Raw genomic sequence first — 13693 nt, 5'->3', positions numbered from 1 at the left:
AGTCCTGAAAACATCATACAGTCGACAGTTTGAGAAACAAACATTCCATTTTGTTGAGTTGCATCATCAAAATAATCAATACAGATCAAATATGTTGATCAATGCTCCATTTATTATGGTTTAAAACCAACAGGTGACTTTTAGGATTGATTTAAATGAACTCAGTGTTTCGTTAAACATCCACACACTGACATGATTCCCAGTCGACATCGTTTCATGTTTTATTAACTTTATTTTCTAACGGTATTTAAAAGTAGTTCTACCTAAACCTCCTGGCACCATGTTTGGCTCCTAACAGGAAGTGGTGGTGGTTTTGAAGGCTTGCGATTAGCTGACAGATCTTGGCGCTACACTGCCCCCTATGGGCTTGGCGTGTTTAAACACAGTGTTGTATGAACACTTTCCTTAAAGGTGTGGATGAGATTAATTTATTTTAAAAAGCCCCAGCTTCATGTGGACCAGGCCTCATGAAACTGCTTCCTCCTCCGCTACAGAAGCCCAGCAGCGCCTCCTGCTGGTGACGGTGTTTGCGCTCAGCGTGCGCTACCAGCCTGTGGACGTGTCCCTTGCCATCTCCAGCGGCCTCCTCAATGTGCTGTCACAGCTCTGCGGCACCGAGACGATGCTGGGCCAGCCGCTTCAGCTGCTGCAGAAGCCGGGTGTGTCTCAGCTTAGCACCGCCCTGAAGGTGGCCTCCACCCGCCTGCTGCAGATCCTGGCCATCAGCACCGGGTAATGCCGCCACAGCGCCGCAGCGCCTCCGGGGCCCAGAGCGCCTCTAACCCAGCGGCCTGTCTGTCTCTGCAGGACGTACGCCGACAAGCTGAGTCCCAAGGTGGTGCAGGCGCTGCTGGACCTGCTGTGCAGCCAGCTGAAGAACCTGCTGGCCCAGGCAGGAGGCAGCCGGCTGGCGGCAGGGAAGGACCCGGACGACTCCAAGACGGATGACTCCATCGACTCTGACAAGAAGGACTTCAGAGGTTAGGTTTAGCATCTAGCTCCAATCCTGACCCACATCCACGTCTCCGTCTGCCTCTGAATTCAGTTTTTTTATGTAAACAACACAAAACAATAACAGACACAGAAATCCCTCCGGATCCATTTCTCTCACCTTTACACGTCTTGTTCTAGTAACACAACCAGTGTCAGTCTCAGGTTTGGTCAAATATAATTCAACCAACATTTGACCGTTGCACAAAGGTCTGCTGAAATTTAACATTTAACATAACTGCATTTAACATTATTTTTGTCAGATAAAAGCAGTCATTAAGCATCTGTGCCAGTTATTTTTAAGGCTTAAATAACAAGAAAAAGTCTGATCTCACCTTTTGTCCTGGAGAAAAACAGCCTAAAACACTCTGCTACCAAATTACCGAATCTGTTCAACATCTCCCTTAAAGGAACAGGATTATGTATTTTCTATGCACACATTTTATAACAGTCAAGTCACTTAATTACCTTCAATTGTTATAAAAATGACTTTTATATCAAATATGTCTTAAGAGAAATTTGACTTTGCAATTTAACCCCTTAAAATTGGGTCTCTGTCTCTTTAAGAAGCTCCTGCTTTTTCTGAAACTCCGCCTTCAGGAAGAGTCTTCTCAACATGGCTCCTCTATTAGCCCTTTAGCAATGTTCTTACCAGCTCTGAGAAGTAACTCAGCATTTCCACCAGGTGTTTGCTAATTGCTGCTGGCTGCTCTGAAGGAGCTGAGTGGGGAGGAACTGTCCCGCGAAGGCGGAGCTAGGTCCACCCAGGCATTTTCCACGACTGAATGGTTGCCATGGAGATTAAAGGATTATTAAACATGAAAGAATGAAAGCAACACTCCAGGTTTATTTTTGATGAGGGAAAAATATTATAACATGATGTAAAGCTCAGAAAAGTCAGTCTTGCATGATACTGGCCCTTTAATCATCACGCCACGATCACCAAATATTAAAAATTCAAAACCCTGCATTTTTTGATAAAGGAGACTCAAGTCGGCTGATTCTTCTGAACTTTTATTGGGAGATAAAAATGATTCGCTAAAGCTAATCATGCCAGTAGAAGATGCTGAAACCAGCAGCAGAACCTGAAGTGTTTCCCAGGCCTGGTCCTCAAGGCCCACTGTCCTGCATGTTTTAGATTTCCTGCTTTAATGTCCTGATTCAACTGATTGCAGTTCAATAAAGGCCTGTTAATCAGTCATCAATTGAAATCAGCTGGACTGAAGCAAGGAAATACCTAAAACATTCAGGGCAGTGAGTCTGGAGGACCAGGGTTGGGAAACACTGGTCTACAGGTTTAGGTAAAAACTGGAGTATGGGCTCAGGTTGGACGTCACCTGGAGAGTTTTGGTTCCCGTTGATGACCGTCCTGCAGTCGGATGAGAGCAGATCGTCTCCAGATTGTTGGTTTTCCTCCGGGTTGTATAATGGCTCAACGTTTTCGTTGTTCAGCTTTAATCCGGAAGCAGCACACCGCAGAGCTCCACCTCGGGGACTTCCTGGTCTTCCTCCGCAGGGTGGTCTCCTCCAAGGCCATCCAGTCCAAGATGGCGTCCCCCAAATGGACCGAGGTTCTGCTGAACATCGCCGCTCAGAAGTGCTGCTCAGGTGCGCCCTCTGCAGGTAGCAGGTGAGTGTAGTCGACGGGTCAGATGGGGATGTTAACAGATGTAAAATGTTGCAGGCGTTCCTCTGGTGGGGAACATGAGAACCCGCCTGCTGGCCCTGCATGTGCTGGAGGCCGTCCTGCCGGCCTGCGAGGCCAACATGGAGGACGACCAGCTGACCCAGGTAGGGGGCGCACCTGAGCAGCACTTCCTGAAGCTACAGGTTTTACAGTTCTGCCTGTTTGCTTCTTTCTGTTTCTGTCGTTGCTCTTTTGTTTTTCTTTTCATTCTGTCTTTATCTCTTTTTTGTCTTTGTGTCTTTTTTTCTGTTTTTGTTGTTTTTTCTTCTCTCTGACTGTTTTTCTGTCTGTCTGTCTCTTACTGTCTCTGTCCTGATGTCTCTTTGTCTGTCCTGATGTCTCTCTGTCTGTCCTGATGTCTCTGTCCTCCAGGTCGTGGACCGTCTCTTCTCTCTGCTGTCTGACTGCATGTGGGAAGCTCCGGTCGCTCAGGCCAAACACTCCATCCAGATCAAGGAGAAGGTCCAGGAGCTGAAGCTGCAGGTGAGGGCGTCGTCACGGCGACCCTGATCCCCCAGGTGGACGCGGGACACTGACATCTGTTTGGTCGGCAGGGCGAGGCGGAGGAGGAAGACGAGAACCTTCCCATCCAGGAAGTGTCCTTCGACCCAGAGAAGGCGCAGTGCTGCGTGGTGGAGAACGGCCAGGGCCTGACGCACGGCAGCGGGGGCAAAGGTTATGGCCTGGCGTCCACCGGCATCTCCTCCGGATGCTACCAGTGGAAGGTGATCCCGCCACAGAAATCACCTGGAAGTCACCTGGAAAGCCCCGCTAACCGCTGCTTTTCCCTGCTGCAGTTCTACATCGTGAAGGAGAACCGCGGCAACGAGGGGACGTGCGTGGGCGTGTCCCGCTGGCCCGTCCACGACTTTAACCATCGCACCACGTCGGACATGTGGCTGTACCGTGCCTACAGCGGGAACCTGTACCACAACGGAGAGCAGACGCTGACGCTCAGCAGCTTCACGCAGGGAGACTTCATCACCTGCGTCCTCGACATGGAGGCCAGAACCGTCTGCTTCAGCAAGAACGGAGAGGTCAGCACAGCTACACTCAGTTTCTTCCTTCCACCTGACTTTCCCAGTTAAACACAGAGCCGCTGTTGGCTGTGACAGAAAGTCATTCAGTTCCGTTCTGAATGTTGATGTTTGCATCGTTCCAGTCTGATTCCCTCCTTCTGCTTTATCCTCTTTCCTGTCTTTTCTCTTTTTTTCTAATTTCTTATTCTATTCCTTCTTTCTTTGATTCTCTCATGATCACTTTCTTTTCCTTCCTTCCTTCCTTCCTTCCTTCCTTCCTTCCTTCCTTCCTTCCTTCCTTCTTTCCTTCCTTCCTTCCTTCCTTCCTTCCTTCCTTCCTTCCTTCCTTCCTTCCTTCCTTCCTTCCTTCCTTCCTCCCTCCCTCCCTCCCTCCCTCCCTCCCTCCTTTCTTCCTTCCTTCCTCCAGGAGCCGAAGTTGGCGTTTGAGGACGTCGACGCGGCCGAGTTGTTTCCTTGTGTCATGTTCTACAGCAGTAACCCGGGAGAGAAGGTAGCCGCCGCTCAGAGTCCAAACGTTCAGCAGGAAGTGGCTCCCTCACACTTCCTGTTTCCTCTGCAGGTGAAGATCTGCGACATGCAGATGAGAGGGACGCCACGCGACCTCCTGCCCGGCGACCCCGTCTGCAGCCCCACCCCCACGGTGCTGGTGGAGGCCACGGCCCAGCTGGTCCGCATCCTGCACCGCACCGACTGCTGGACACCGTGCATCAACAGCACCATCATCCAGCGGCTGCAGAAGATCAAGCCGTGCTTCCGGGACGCCGCCACGGGGGGGGCGGCCGGCGGCCAGCGGCTGAAGAAGAGCCGCTCGGTGCAGAGCCGCGAGGAGCACGAAGCCCAGAGGGAGAGCCCCGACGCCGCGCCCAGGGCGGAGGAGGACCGGGGGCGGCACGGCCGGCAGCACGGCCTGGCGGACCTGGCCGAGCCGCACCTGCGCAGCCTGTGCTGCGACGTTTGGCCGGTTCTGGCTGTGATTGGCGGGGCGGACGGCGGACTGCGCGTCGGCGGCCGCTGCATCCACAAGCAGACGGGACGCCACGCCACGCTGCTGGGCGTGGCCAAGGAGGGCAGCAGCTCGGCCAAGGTCCAGTGGGACGAGGCCGAGATCACCATCAGGTACCGGAACCGCCGAACCCGACCGGTTATGACCCAATCGCTCATTTAGCAACATTAATTCATTCTGACGAATGAGTCAAACATCTGGAACCACGCACCGTTGTTAATGTTGACCATTTTATCTCCTATCAATATTATTGTCATTATTTTTATCATCATCATCATTCTAATTTCGGGTTGTTTGGCATTTTCCTCGTCTTTCTCGTCTCTCCATGTTTTCTGTTTCTGGAACGTTTTTCCTCATAAATCCGTCATCCAGGAACCCGGTGGGTTCTGGAACCGGATCGTTGGTTTCCTCCTCCCTGTCGCTCCGTCTCTCCATCACCCCTTTTCCCTCCATTTCCATCAGTTTTCCCCGTTTTCCTCCGTTTCACTCCGTTTCCCTCTCCTTGTCTCTCTTCGCTCCACTTCCTCCCATTAAAGCTTCCCAACTTTCTGGTCGCCTAGTGACACGCCGCTGTACAATCTGGAGCCGTGCGAGCCGCTGCCGTTCGACGTGGGCCGGTTCCGGGGCCTGACCTCGTCGCTGTTGCTGGACCTCACCTACCTGACCAGCATCCACGAGGAGACCGCCGCCAAGCTGGGCGGGCGCCGCCACGACAGGAAGCACCGCAACGCCGCCTCCGTTGGCCACGAGCCAAGCTGCGCCGACGACAGGCCGGACGGCCCAAAGGACGCCACCGCCTCCGAACTGAGGGTGTCCCACAGCCTGGAGGAGGTCAAGGCTCACCTGGCGCCCAACTCCAAGTCCGAGAGCGAGATCTCATCTGTCGCCGGCGGAAACGAAGCTCTGTTCGGCCCGGCGCCCAACGCCACCGCAGAGGCAGGCAGGAAGAAAGGCCACGAGCATGGCGGGCGCCACGAGGCTCCTCCCATCAGCACGCAGTCAGAGATCCACGCCGTACAGCTGTCCTACCTCTACCTGGGCGCCATGAAGACCCTGAGTGCCCTGCTGAGCTGCAGCAAGTACGCCGAGCTGCTGCTCATCCCAAAGGTACACACGCTAATGCTAATGCTAGCAGCATGCAGGCAGGGGGGGGGGGGGGGGGCTGGAGGGTGGACGTAATCCAGGGATTACGTCATGAGAGATGAGGGCGGAGCCAGATGAGGGTGGAGCTGCATGGGGGCGGAGCCAGATTAGGGCGGAGCTGCATGTGGGCGGAGCCGGATGAGGGTGGCGCTGCATGGGGGCGGAGCCAGATGAGGGCGGAGCCTGATGGACTGATTTCTGTTGTTAGAAATACAATCAGCTTCTGGTTCCTTGCTGATAATTTTCAGGGTTTTTTATTGTTAATTTACATTTATTTACTAGAGATTCACCGATCCGATATCAATATCTGTATCGGCTCTGATATTGAAAACAATTCAAGATGGAGTCAGTGACAATGTGACTGATTGATAAGGCTGATCTATTCAGTCTGGTTCTGTGCTCAACATGCTTTATTTATCTTACATTATAGTTAATATTCCATTATTTCTGAACCATTTGCCAGAAGGTTTGTTGCAGTTTAATTGTACATGTTTAGAACCAGCCTGTTATTTTATTACTTATTTTAATTTGGCCTTCTCCTCCCATTTGACCTGACTGAACAAATTAAAGCTGTTTAGATATTTCTGACCAGTTTTAGAAGCGGTTGGTGTTTTTGAGTGAGCTGCACTGGTGCGGAGTTATGAAATACGTTTTAATTCAGTTAATTTATGAAACGTTTTCAGTCCATCAGCTGTTTTTCTGTGTGGAATCGGCGTCAGCTGAAACCTCAGATATCACCAGAGGGAAGTGGATCGGAGCATCCTTGATATTTACATTCTTAAATACATTCCTTAAAGATTCTATCAGCTTATCTTGATGTTTAAGCTGCTTCCTGATTCTATGTTGTTGATGTTTGGGTGGTGCGTTCACTGACTGTAGAAAATTTGGGATTTCTAGTGTTGCCTTGGCCAGGAACGACTGAATCCGTTTGTTTAGAGCTGCAGTTGTCGCCCCCTTCTGGTCAGGGTTAGAAGTGCAGAGTGTAGCGGCTGAGGGGGGTTAGCGCTAACCCAGCGACTCTCTCAAACATCCAGGTGGTCCCAGAGGCGGTGCCGAGCGGCCACAACGCCGATCTGAATGCCGGTGGCGGGGCGGTTCCGCCCTCGCCCGGCTTCCAGGAGGAGGTGGAGATGCGGACGGCGCTGCAGTTCCTCATGCGCCACATGGTGAAGCGCGCCGTGATGCGCTCCCCGATCAAACGTGCGCTGGGCCTGGCAGACCTGGAGAGGGCTCAGGCCATGATCTACAAGCTGGTGGTGAACGGGCTGCTGGATGAGCCCAGCAGCGGGAAGTCCAGGCCGGGTGAGAGCAGAACCTCATCAGAACCAGGCTGGTGTCCAGATTTCCATCCTTAATATCTGTTCATTCATACTAAGTATTCATCAAAAGGTTGAAGCAGAAGAATGTTGGGGTCAATACTGGGTAAAACGGTCAGATGAACTGGAGCTTGACCTGCCTCTGTTCTGTTGTGTGCCGTTAGAAACTCACGATGATCCAGATTCTACACATTTTGTCTGACGGTTGATGTTTTTAGCTTCCTGCACAGATTCTGAGTCAGTTTGGGTGTTTCACGTCTCAGGGGTGAAGAGCGAGCCTGAAGGGGAAGGCGAGGGCGCCGAGGGCGAGCAGCTGGCTCAGACGCCCATCACCACCAGCCCCTCGGCCTCCAGCACCACCTCCTTCATGAGCTCCTCCCTGGAGGACACCACCACTGCCACCACGCCCGTCACCGACACCGAGACCGTGCCCGCCTCCGAGTCCCCAGGCGTCATGCCGCTCAGCCTGCTCAGGTGGGAACTCACCGCGGTTCAGTTTCATCTTGGAGACACAAGAAGAAGTTACTGCTCCACACTCGGTGCCATCAGTCAGTGTCGGGTCCAGAGTGGGTCGACTGTCATTAAAGGCTACGTCTAGGCTTCCACTTTAAGTGTTGAGATGAATGTTAAAAATTATCTGATCAGCATTTAACTTTAAATCAGGTAAAAATCTGAGATCTGGTACAAAATTGAGCTACAAACAAAGAGTTTTTGTTAGGAAGTGTTTTCGTCACTCCTTCATCAGGGAGGAGAACCCTCATCTCTCAGGGTGTGATGACCTTTGACCTCCTGCTGTGTGTCCCAACAGGCAGATGTTCTCCAGCTACCCCACCACCACCCTAGTTCCGACCCGCCGGGCCCAGACGCCCCCGGTGTCGTCCCTGCCGACATCTCCGTCAGACGAGGTGGGCCGCAGGCAGAGCCTCACCTCGCCGGACTCCCAGCCCTGCAGGCCGCAGAACCGGGCCGGAACATGTGAGTGGACGCGAGGATGGGCGCCGCCTGGGCACAGAAGAGGAAATGACGGCCATGTTGTCTCCCCTCAGCTCTGTCGGACCCCAGCAGCAGGCTGTCCACGTCGCCGCCGCCGCCGGCCATCGCCGTGCCGCTGCTGGAGATGGGCTTCACGCTGCGCCAGATCTCCAAAGCGCTGGAAGCAACGGGTCAGTCAAAGTCCTAAACACGTTTCCACAGATTCAACCTTTTACTGATCTCATGTCCTCTGAGAGCGGTATGCTTTTTTTTTACAACACTTAATTTTAGGGTTCAAAAATTTATCAGCCAACCAATTCCCTCAGTTTTCCCTCAGTTTTGGGAGATGGGTGATTGACTGATGCTGACATGTGAAGCTGATCTCATCTTAAATTGGAGTTTTTTCCTGCCTTGTGTGAGAATACGCAGCTGAATGCGGCCGGAACTCCGTCAGCATAGCGTTCAGTGTCCTGTTTTAGCAGAACGCTACGGTAACCGGAAGGCCGGCGGCGCTGACCGCTCTGACCGCTCTACGCTCTGACCGCTCTACGCTCTGACCGCTCTGACCGCTCTACGTTCTGACCGCTCTACGTTCTGACCGCTCTACGCTCTGACCGCTCTGACCGCTCTGACCGCTCTACGCTCTGACCGCTCTGACCGCTCTACGTTCTGACCGCTCTACGTTCTGACCGCTCTACGCTCTGACCGCTCTGACCGCTCTACGTTCTGACCGCTCTACGTTCTGACCGCTCTACGCTCTGACCGCTCTGACCGCTCTACGCTCTGACCGCTCTACGCTCTGACCGCTCTGACCGCTCTACGCTCTGACCGCTCTACGTTCTGACCGTTCTACGTTCTGACCGCTCTGACCGCTTTGACCGCTCTACGCTCTGACCGCTCTACGTTCTGACCGCTCTGACAGCTTTGACCGCTCTACGCTTTGACCGTTCTACGCTCTGACCGCTCTACGCTCTGACCGCTCTGACCGCTCTGACCGCTCTACGCTCTGACCGCTCTACGTTCTGACCGCTCTGACAGCTTTGACCGCTCTACGCTCTGACCGCTCTACGCTCTGACCGCTCTGACCGCTCTACGTTCTGACCGCTCTACGCTCTGACCGCTCTACGCTCTGACCGCTCTGACCGCTCTGACCGCTCTACGTTCTGACCGCTCTACGTTCTGACCGCTCTACGCTCTGACCGCTCTGACCGCTCTACGCTCTGACCGCTCTACGCTCTGACCGCTCTGACCGCTCTACGCTCTGACCGCTCTACGTTCTGACCGTTCTACGTTCTGACCGCTCTGACCGCTTTGACCGCTCTACGCTCTGACCGCTCTACGTTCTGACCGCTCTGACAGCTTTGACCGTTCTACGCTCTGACCGTTCTACGCTCTGACCGTTCTACGCTCTGACCGCTCTACGCTTTGACCGTTCTACGCTCTGACCGTTCTACGCTCTGACCGCTCTACGTTCTGACCGTTCTACGCTCTGACCGCTCTGACCACTCTACGCTCTGACCGCAGGCGCTCGGGGAGAAGCTGACGCCCAGAACATCACGGTGCTCGCCATGTGGATGATCGAACATCCCGGCACGGAGGACGAGCGCGACGAGCCTCACACCAGGAGCGGCGCGCTGGTCGTCGACGCCCCTGACTCCGCCTCCTGTCCGGGGGCGACGGCATCCTCGGGGGGCAAGTCCCTGGACCGGAGCCCGTACCTCTGCTGTCCGGGAGACGTGGCCAGCGCCGACGCCTCGGAGCTGGAGGAGGGCTTCAGCGACAGGTAGCGGCGTTTTCAGAGGGGGAGGTTGATGTTTGACCTTTGACCTGAACTTACTGTCATTCTGCAGCCCTGAAGGTCTGGAGCAGGACAGCGCAGCGGCATCCAGCTGCACCTCCCTCAGAGGACGTTCCGCCGCTGGCAGGAAGCACCGCTTCGACCTGGCCGCACGCACGCTGCTGGCGCGCGCTGGTGAGAACATCAAACACACCCCGACCTCACGCTGCCGCCGCCCAGAGAATCACCTGTCCCTCTTGTTCCCCTCCCCCTCCAGCCGGTCTGTACCGCTCGGTCCAGGCCCACCACAGCCAGGCCCGGCGGGACGTGGCGGCTCCGCAGCAGCAGGACCCGGGCGCGCTGTACGACTTCAACCTGGACGAGGAGCTGGAGATGGACCTGGACGAGGAAACCATGGAGGCCATGTTCGGCCAGGACCTGGCCAGCGACACCGACATTCTGGGAATGTGGATCCCGGAGGTACTGGACTGGCCAACATGGGTGTGTGTGACTTTCTGCTCCAGCCAATGAGCTGCCTCCCCCGCCCCCCTAAACTCACACATGCACGCCGAACCTCCAGAACACTCGCTGCTGATTGGCTGCTGCCTGGCATCCATTGATCCACTCTGCATGAGCAGCCGTTTCCGTCTGAGACAGGCCGCGTGTGTGTGTGTGTGTGGGTGTGTGTGTGTGTGTGTGAGTTGGGGTGTCTGCGTGTGGGGGTGTGTGTGTGTGTGAGTTGGGGTGTCTGTGTGTGTGTGCTCTGACGTTTGCGTTTCGCCCTCGCAGCACGTGTGTGAGGCCGACGACCGAGACGAGGTGGTGGTGTGTGAGCTGTGTGAGGCCAATGTGGCCAACTTCAACCAGCACATGAAGAAGAGCCACCCCGGCTGCGGGCGCAGTGCCAACCGACAGGGTTACCGTAGCAACGGCTCCTACGTGGACGGCTGGTTCGGCGGGGAGTGCGGCAGCGGGAACCCGTACTACCTGCTGTGTGGCGGCTGCAGAGACAAATACCTGGCCATCAAGAGCAAAGCCAGAGTCCCCGCCGCGGAGAGGTCAGCTTCCTGTGGGCGGGGCCTGTCCTTACCTGTCCTTGTCTTTGTCTCTTGTCTGTCTTTCCTTCTGTCTCTTGGTCTCTTTTTTGTCTTGTTTTGTATCTTTTCTTACGAGCTCTGTCTTGTTTTAGTTTGTCCTTCTTTTCCATCTTTTCTTTTCTTTCTGTTTTATTCGTTTCCACCTGAAGATTTTCTTTCATATGATGTAACATCCAGAGTTTTATCTTCATCGTTTCCTCAGTTTTAGTGATTAATTAAATCCAGTCAGACGGTCCGGTTTTAAACACCTTCAGGATTTTTTCTTCTGCAGAATCAGAGACACGATTGGGTCGGTCCAGTCAGGTCCGGTCTTGTCCGGTCCGGTTTGGTCTGATTTTAGCCTCAGCAGAAGTTCTGTTCCTGGTTCTGTTCTGGACGTTGACCTGGTTGTTTCTGCGTTCAGGTACAAAGGCCAGGCGCCGGACCTGCTGGGGAAGCAGGACAGCGTGTACGAAGGTGAGCCTCAGCAAAGTGTCCAGCCTAGTGAGTCTAGCGGCGGTCTCACCTGGTACTGGTTCTGGTTCTGTCCCGCTGCAGAGGACTGGGACATGCTGGACGTGGACGAAGACGAGAAGCTGACGGGGGAGGAAGAGTTTGAGCTGCTGTCTGGCCCGCTGGGCCTGAGCGAGCATCGCGTCGTCCCCGAACCCGTCCAGTTCCCCGACAGCGACCCGCTGGGAGCCTCGGTCGCCATGGTGACGGCCACCAACAGCATGGAGGAGACACTGCTGCAGATAGGTAACAGCCGCGGGCGATCTGAGCAGGTATCGCCATTCTGATGTTTCGCTGTTCTGATGTTTCTGCGTTTTGGTGTTTCTTCATTCCAAAGTTTTGGCGTTCCGAAGTTTTGGCATTCTGATGTTTTGGTGTTTTGATGTTTCGGCGTTCTGATGTTCTGGCGTTTTGATGTTTCGGCGTTCTGATGTTTCACCGTTCCGGTGTTTCGCCGTTCCAAAGTTTCGGCGTTCCGAAGTTTTGGCGTTCTGATGTTTCGGCGTTTTGATGTTTCGGCGTCCTGATGTTTCGCCGTTCCGATGTTTTGTCTGCAGGCTGCCAGACGTCGGTGGATAAAAGCTCGTCGGGCCGCATGACGCTGGGCGAACAGGCCGCCGCCCTGCAAAACCCCCACGACCGGGTCATGGCGCTGAGGAGGGTGACGGCCGCAGCGCAGGTGCTGCTGGCCCGCACCATGGTGATGAGGGCGTTGTCGCTGCTGTCCGTCAGGTGAGCCGGAGGTCAGCAGGGGTCACCAGAGGTCGGGTTCTGTAGCTCAGATTGTGTTCCTCTCTTCCAGCGGCTCCAGCTGCAGCCTGGCGGCAGGCCTGGAGTCTCTGGGCCTGACCGACATCAGGACGCTGGTCCGCCTCATGTGCTTGGCGGCAGCGGGCCGGGCTGGCCTCTCTACCGGCCCAGCGGCGGGGGCGGGCCCCTCGGAGCGGCCCCGCGGCGCCACCAAGGCCAGCAAGCCCATTTCCTGCCTGGCCTACCTGAGCACCGCGGTGGGCTGCCTGGCCTCCAACAGCCCCAACGCCGCCAAGCTGCTGGTGCAGCTCTGCACGCAGGTACCGGCAGGTCACAGGAGGTCAGGGGAGATACAGGTCAAAGGTCAATGAGACACAGCAGCTGCCAGGCCGGTGGCCGACAGCACAGACGGAGAGTCAGTGCATCTCTGGAGGTTTATGAAACGATGAGTCAGCAGTAATGCTTCATCCTGGAGCGACATGTTAGCATCGCAGCGCTAACGGTGCAGATTATTCCTTTAATCTGAGCTGTAACCATTAACCAGATGAATCGATTATTGAAATAATCTTTAACTAAATTAATAATCAATCGCTTACTAGAGTACACAGACCAACACAACCAGAACTCAACCAGTGGCAGTTTTACCTTCACCTGATTCAAATTCTGGAACAATTTCCCATTAATAACCTTCTGCATCCGGGTTCAGGCGGTTTCATGTTTGTGTTCCAGAACCTGATCTCTGCGGCTATAGGCATGAACCTGACCACGGTGGACGACCCCATCCAGAGGAAGTTCCTGCCCAGCTTCCTGCGCGGCGTGGCCGAGGAGAACAAGCTCATCACCTCCCCGAACTTTGTGGTGACGCAGGCGCTGGTGGCGCTGCTGGCGGATAAAGGCGCCCGGCTGCGGCCCGTCTACGACAAGGCCGACCTGGAGAAGAGAGGTTTGTAGTTTCTCTGGTTCTGACAGACCAGAATCCGACGGGAACCTTCTGGTTCTGGCTCAGAAAGCCTCCTCTGTTTGTTTGCTTCATGGTCTCTGTTGTTCCTCCCTGACTCACCGGGTTTTCTTCACCTTCTGTTCCGTGTCGAGCAGGTCTAACCGCGCATTTATATGCCCATCCTTCCCATAATCCCTCCGCTGTAGGCCCCCTGGAGCTGGCCAACGCTCTGGCGGCCTGCTGCCTGTCCTCCAGGCTCTCCTCCCAGCACCGCCAGTGGGCTGCGCAGCAGCTGGTCCGCACGCTGGCCGCCCACGACCGCGACAACAGCCAGAGCCGGCCGCAGACCTTCGCTGACATGGCGGGGGATCTGCGGAAGTGCTCCTTCATCAAGCTGGAGGCGCACCAGAGCAGGGTCGGTGGCTTCTTCTTCTCCTCCTGTGGCAGCAGCCGGCTCCAGTTTGGCTCCTGACTTCTGGTCTTCCC

At 54.9% G+C, this 13693-nt stretch overlaps 1 protein-coding gene across 1 annotated transcript in view; it reads left to right on the top strand.

Annotated features, from left to right (window-relative positions):
* The window catches only part of herc1 (HECT and RLD domain containing E3 ubiquitin protein ligase family member 1), a 41094-nt gene that overhangs the window by 11993 nt on the left and 15408 nt on the right, over positions 1-13693 (top strand). The window contains exons 17-40 of the mRNA XM_032560822.1: positions 495-732; positions 808-980; positions 2443-2598; positions 2675-2781; positions 3050-3160; positions 3232-3402; positions 3475-3714; positions 4124-4207; positions 4277-4833; positions 5257-5827; positions 6898-7192; positions 7443-7653; positions 7988-8154; positions 8226-8342; positions 9676-9934; positions 10002-10123; positions 10206-10429; positions 10718-10986; positions 11429-11481; positions 11563-11763; positions 12075-12249; positions 12320-12587; positions 12997-13210; positions 13363-13622. Coding sequence (XP_032416713.1) covers positions 495-732; positions 808-980; positions 2443-2598; positions 2675-2781; positions 3050-3160; positions 3232-3402; positions 3475-3714; positions 4124-4207; positions 4277-4833; positions 5257-5827; positions 6898-7192; positions 7443-7653; positions 7988-8154; positions 8226-8342; positions 9676-9934; positions 10002-10123; positions 10206-10429; positions 10718-10986; positions 11429-11481; positions 11563-11763; positions 12075-12249; positions 12320-12587; positions 12997-13210; positions 13363-13622 — 5243 coding nt within the window. The remainder of the gene's footprint in view (positions 1-494; positions 733-807; positions 981-2442; positions 2599-2674; positions 2782-3049; positions 3161-3231; positions 3403-3474; positions 3715-4123; positions 4208-4276; positions 4834-5256; positions 5828-6897; positions 7193-7442; positions 7654-7987; positions 8155-8225; positions 8343-9675; positions 9935-10001; positions 10124-10205; positions 10430-10717; positions 10987-11428; positions 11482-11562; positions 11764-12074; positions 12250-12319; positions 12588-12996; positions 13211-13362; positions 13623-13693) is intronic.

Source organism: Xiphophorus hellerii, chromosome 4, assembly GCF_003331165.1.
Source record: "Xiphophorus hellerii strain 12219 chromosome 4, Xiphophorus_hellerii-4.1, whole genome shotgun sequence".
NCBI classification, from domain to species: domain Eukaryota; kingdom Metazoa; phylum Chordata; class Actinopteri; order Cyprinodontiformes; family Poeciliidae; genus Xiphophorus; species Xiphophorus hellerii.
The sequence above is the reverse complement of the archived record's forward strand: the minus strand, read 5'-3'. Positions and strand labels throughout refer to the sequence as shown.